Source organism: Triticum dicoccoides, chromosome 1A (genome assembly GCF_002162155.2).
Source record: "Triticum dicoccoides isolate Atlit2015 ecotype Zavitan chromosome 1A, WEW_v2.0, whole genome shotgun sequence".
NCBI lineage: Eukaryota > Viridiplantae > Streptophyta > Magnoliopsida > Poales > Poaceae > Triticum > Triticum dicoccoides.
In genome coordinates, this window is record NC_041380.1 from 542,357,042 (window position 1) to 542,362,954 (window position 5,913).

The following is a 5,913-nucleotide window of genomic DNA, read 5'->3' on the forward strand; positions in this document are numbered from 1 at the left end:
AGCATCATGTAACGGTACCTCCCCTTCATCGTGCCCCCGATCGCGGCGGTCTTTGCAGAATGATTTAATACAAAAACCAACACAGGGCAAATCCTCAATTAAAAACCCCGAATGTGGATCTTGGAATTAAAGAAGCGCTTCAATGCTTGCTAGCAAACCTGCCATTTGCCACGAAGCAAATTGCAATCGAAATCAAAACGCTCATAATATCACCCCGAGACTCATTCCAACTCACCAAAAACAATCCAATCAGCCCGACGTTGCCATACACGAGCCAGCCGAGGGCGATGAGCACATGCTGCTGCGCTACTGCTGTCATGCAAATGTCGTCTTCTCCGCGGCCATAAATCGAAATCGGGGGGCTGTTTCCTTTTCTCTCTCTCTCTCTCTCGCCGCCGTGAAAAACCCCGATTTAACAGGCTTTTAAGGGTGGCCTCCACCGCCAGTCCGGCCCAGCCATGGCAGCAGGCAGGCGAGGGGCGGGGCCAGAGAAGAGTGGCTCTGGCTTTATTTACTCCTAAAGAATCGTTCAGCCGAGCTTGACCCCTCCCCTCTCTCTCCTCCACTCCGCTCCCCCTCCCTCCCCGATTAAACCCTACTCTCTCTCTCCGCCTCGCGTCTTTTCTTTTCCGCCCCCACCCGAGAAAAAATAATTCCGGGGGCGACGGCCGCCGGAAACCCGTAGAATTCGTCCGGGGAGGAGGAGGAGGAGGGATTTCGTTTCGTTTTGGTCTGTTTGTTTGTTTGGATTTGGATATGGAGGCGGCGGCCGAGTGCGCGGGCGGCGGCGGCGGCGGCCTAAGGGAGGTCAAGAAGGAGGCCGGCGCCGGCGACGTGTTCCTCGTCGACGACCTCCTCGACCTGCCCTGCGACGACGACGAGGAGGAGGACGACGCCGCGGCGGCGGGGTTCGCCGACGGGGCCGCGGACTGCAGCGCCGGCGAGGCCGGCGCCGGCGACGTCGGGAACGCGTCGGCCGACTCGTCCACGGTCACAGCCGTCGACAGCTGCAGCAACTCCCTCTCCGGCGGCCTCGCCGACGGCGACTTCTCCGGCGGCCTCTGCGAGCCGGTAATCATTAATTCCTCTCCTTTTACCCTCCCGTCTCCATTATTAATTCACGCGTTGTTCCTTCCTTCGCTGCACGGATTTATGTATCAAATTTTGGCGAACAAACGAATTATTCACGGTCAATGCGTTCGTCTCCCTCCCCCCATTAACACTCCCCCCGCCCCATGAATGAAGGCAGCTTTTGGAGTGACGTCTCCCGTAAATAGTAACCGATGAAACCCGCGGCCGGAAATAGCAACCTCCTAAACGCTCCCCCCTTCTCCGGACACGGAAACGAATGATCGACCAATTTATTATCATTTCCGAGTTAATTCCGCGGCGCCCGTTTCGTCGCCATTGCTGAAAATCGTGTGCTGTGTGTGTCTGTGGATTTGCAGTACGACCAGTTGGCGGAGCTGGAATGGCTGTCCAACTACATGGGCGACGACAACTTCCCCACCGAGGACCTCCGCAAGCTGCAGCTCATCTCCGGCATCCCCTCGGCCTCGTCCCAGACGGCCCCGCGCGCGCCCGCCGCCGCGCCGGTGCAGCCCTGTGGCGGTGGTGGCGCCGTCGGTACGGCCTTGTGGCGCTCGGAGGCGCACGCCGGGCAGGTGTCCGTGCCGGGCAAGGCGCGCAGCAAGCGGTCCCGCGTCGCGCCCTGCAACTGGTCCTCCCGCCTGCTCGTGCTCGCGCCGGCGCCGGCCTCGCCGCCCTCCCCGGCGTCGGCCGTCATCTCGCCGTCCGAGTCCGGGACGGCGTTCCCGCTCTTCCCGAACAAGAAGCCCGCCAAGTCGTCCAAGAAGGAGGCGCCGGCCGCGCCCGCCATGACCGCCGCCGAAGCCGCGGCCGCGGAGGGGCGGCGGTGCCTGCACTGCGAGACCGACAAGACGCCGCAGTGGAGGACGGGGCCGCTGGGCCCCAAGACGCTGTGCAACGCGTGCGGGGTGCGGTACAAGTCGGGGCGGCTGGTGCCGGAGTACCGGCCGGCGGCGAGCCCGACGTTTGTGCCGTCCAAGCACTCCAACTCGCACCGCAAGGTGGTGGAGCTGCGGCGCCAGAAGGACGCCCCGCCCCAGCAGCTGCTGCACCAGCCGCAGCAGCAGCAGCTGGGGCCGGGCCTGGGGTTCCACGTGCCGAGCCCGCTGCTGTTCGACGGGCCGGCGGCGCCGCACCTTGGCGGCGGCGCGGACGAGTTCCTCATCCGCAACCGCATAGGGCCCGACCACCGGCAGCTCATCTAGCTTAGCTAGCCAGCCAGCGCCGCCCAGCTCGCCTAGGAGGAGGATCGTTCCGTTAGCCCCAGCAGCAATAATTCAGCAAGAAGAAGAGCCAGCCAGCCCAGCCCAGCTAAAACCTTTTTTTCCTAGGAGTTGTTGTTTCTCCGGATTTTAATTTACCTTTTTCCAGAGACCTGTATGCTTGCTTGCTTGCTACACTCTCCGTGTTTCTCAGTCAGCTCAGCTCTCGAGTTCCTTAGAAACTAATCCTAGGGTGCAGTTCCTTTGTTTTCCTTCCTTCTCTCTCTTTTTTCATAGCCTTTTTCATAGAGTTTTTTCTTCATTTTCTTGTAATGCAGTCAGTGCAGGCAGTGGTTCATAGCCTAGATTCTAGAACAAGAGGAAACAACAGCAGCAGCAAACAGCAACGAGCAGCAGTGTTTTTCTTTGAAAGCAATTCTGCAAAAAGTAACTAGTAGTGAGATTGAGCAAAGGTCGCTTGCTGGTAGCTCGAGGCTCCAGGCTGGCATGTGATTTCCAATCTTGTCTGTGTTTGGGCGAGCAGGATGATGATGCCTCTGCCCCTGCGGTGTTGAATCCATGGATGGATCGATGGATCAAACAAAACAAATGGTATGATAAGGGGGAGGGCACGCGCGCACAAAGTGACACGACTGGGGTGTGTCCAACCGAACCTCAGACCCAGGCCGGGCATGGCATAGGAGGGGGGACTGGAGGCGAGCGAAAGGCGCACGTGACGGTGCGAATCTCGCACGCGGCCGCCCGCCGTAAATTGTTCCTCGGAGCAGATGCTTAACGAATTTCTTTTTTCTTTTACAGCGTCGGCATCATCATCATCATCGTCAACAGTCTCACGACTGGTCCTGTGTGTCGACCGGGCCAATTGAAAGCCGATACGTCAGCGGCTCCTAGCTCTAGAGTAAATATCTTTTCGGTGTCAGCTAAGCTAGCAGCGTTCTCAGTGACTGTGAGTGGGCCGTGTGGGCCGGGCGGGCCGCGTGGTGACTGCGAGAGATCGGATCCAACCACTTCGCCGTGGCATGTAAATTGTTTTTGGGGCGGCCCTGTTTGGATGGATTCGCTCTCCGGTGAGTGGCCGACTGCCGCTCTTGGTCGGCAGCGGCGTGGCGCCTCGTTCGTTCGTCCGTTCGTCCGGACCAGCTTTTTTCTTGGATGGTCGCTGCGTTGCACGGAGCTGACCGCCGAAAGCCTTCGTTTCACGCCTTGTAAGGTTCGCGGCGCGAGGTAATGGCTGTGGCCGTATGGTGCCATCTGCTTGGCCAAGTCTGACGCTAGCTACCGCTTGAGGTTGAACCAACAGACACGCGGGTACGGCCCCGGCCGGCCGGCCAACCCTGGAGGATGCCGTCGCAAGCAAAGCCACCTCTGCTTTTGTTCAGCACACGGTAAATTAATTGTTAAGAGCATCTACAAACGGAGCTCTGGGATCAGCCTCAAACGTCCGCGTGGCATGTCCGGTCACTGCTCGGACAGGAAATTGTCACCCACCTGGACGTAGTAAACTCGGCTCAAACGGCCGGGACAAAAATACGCAGAAAAATCTCAGATGAGAACTTGATTTTTTTTAAACAAGTGGAATTGAAATTCTTATAGAGATGTAAGGAAAAAGAAATTAGAAAGGAGACTGTAACACTAGATACTATCAATGCCAAAGTTAATTGAAGGAAGAAGAAAAACAGAATTATTTTCCTACAACAGGAAAAATGAATAATTGAAGGAGAGGGCAATCTCCTTAAATACATCACTAATTTTTATTTAAAAAAGTTATTTGGCAATGCTGTGGAGACAACTATTTCTCTGAATATTCAAAATGCTAATGAAATTTCTAGCTTAGAGGCTGAGAAATTAACATGGCCTTGTACTATGGATGGACAACATTCTGTGGTCTACGAGATGGAAAAAAACAAGAGCCCTGGACTTGTTGGTCTGTCAACGTACTTCTATCAACATTTTTGATATGTAGTTAAATGACGTTTTGAAAACTTTTAGATGATTTCCATAGAGGAGATCTGGATATTAATAGGCTAAACTGTGGGATAATTACTTTGGTGCCTACATCTAAAGATGCAAACAGATTCGGAAATTCATGCCAATTTTTTTACTTAATGTTAGCTTCAAAATTATTACAAAAGTTCCGATGCATAAGCTTAGTGAAGTGGTCAATGCTATTATTTCTCTTGACCAGTCTGCCTTCATAAAAGGAAGATATATAATGGAGGGAGTAGCGGTGCTACATGAAACTTTAAACTCTATCTGTCACAAAAAACAGAATGCTCATTTGTTTAAAGTGGATTTTGAAAAAGAATATGACAAAACTAAATGGCCTTTTTTCTATCAAATGCTAAAACAAAAAAAAAACTGATAAATGGTGTGATTGGATTATGAAAACTATGGGGCACGTTGGTATCAAACTCAATGACACTATATTGCCATACATCAAACTCCACAAAGGACTAAGACAGGGGGATGTTTTTTGATTTAGCAGCTGGTGCTTTAGTCATTATCATGGAGAAAGCAAAACAAGATGATTTTGTGAAAGGGGTCCTTGTAGAAAATCTTGATAAAGGGGTTAATATGTTGTAATTTGCTGATGATACTATTTTTCTTTTACAAGATAACTAGCAAAGTGGCCTGCGCAAATGCGTGGGCAACACCTTAAATATCTATTATTTATTTCCAAAAAACATTTGTTTTATTTATGATTCATCACATCTTAGATTATAGATTAACTTTGAAATCACCTCTTTTTATAATGACTATGAAGAACACTAAGGTATTACAATATTATGTGTCAGAGTGTTGAGCCTCACATATTCTCATGGTGAAGGAAGTGGGTTAGTTGTTAGTTTAACATAATATTTCAATTTTTAATATTTTCCTTGCATCCAAGTTATGCTCCACCAAGATGTTTTATGGATGTAACAATCCTATGCCCTCAAGTAACTTAGTAACATCTGGTGTTGCTACACATCATGACTGGATTTTCTTTAGGGGGCAAACAGTGTTTACAAGAAATCAAGAAATAGAGATGTTGCCCTCCTAAGGAATCTAGGATATTGGTGGGTAATTATTTTGAACTTTAATGGGAATAGTCTATTTGGAGATCTTTCGGTCGCGATCGGCTAATTTATTTAATTGATGATCAGATGTTTCTAATTTATGGGATTTTATAGCTTATTTATCTTCTTTTTTGGTTATCTAGTCACGTACTTTTAATATATATAATATACTAATGAACTCTCTAAAGCTTAATTATAATTTACCTGCTTGTATAGTTTTCTCTCACCGCTATCTCATCTTTGTGGTGTTGAATTTACTGTGAGGTGTCATCTTTACCAAGGCGAATGTGTTTTAAAATAAAATTTATTATTTCACTAATAATAATGTTGGACATATATTCATTTGTTTGTGACAATATATTATTACATAGAATTAAAATTTAGCTCCCGAGCAAGATGATAATTTGCGCCGTGACATTACACGACTAAGTGGAGTTGAGATCCTTGCTTGCACACAAAATTTTAATTATTTAATTTAAGTTCATGCATTATAAAATGGTCGTTATTGTCATATGGAGACATGTAGATTTATTCCTCGTTTC

General features: G+C 49.8%; 1 protein-coding gene across 1 annotated transcript; it reads left to right on the top strand.

The window, feature by feature from the left end:
- The first annotated feature begins 394 nt into the window (after positions 1-394).
- LOC119287388 (GATA transcription factor 12-like) lies at positions 395-2,666 on the top strand. The gene is made up of 2 exons (XM_037566928.1): positions 395-1,071; positions 1,449-2,666. Exons 1-2 carry the CDS (start codon positions 757-759, stop codon positions 2,292-2,294), a joined length of 1,161 nt encoding a protein of 386 aa, XP_037422825.1. The 5' UTR covers positions 395-756; the 3' UTR covers positions 2,295-2,666.
- The last annotated feature ends 3,247 nt before the right edge of the window (positions 2,667-5,913 follow it).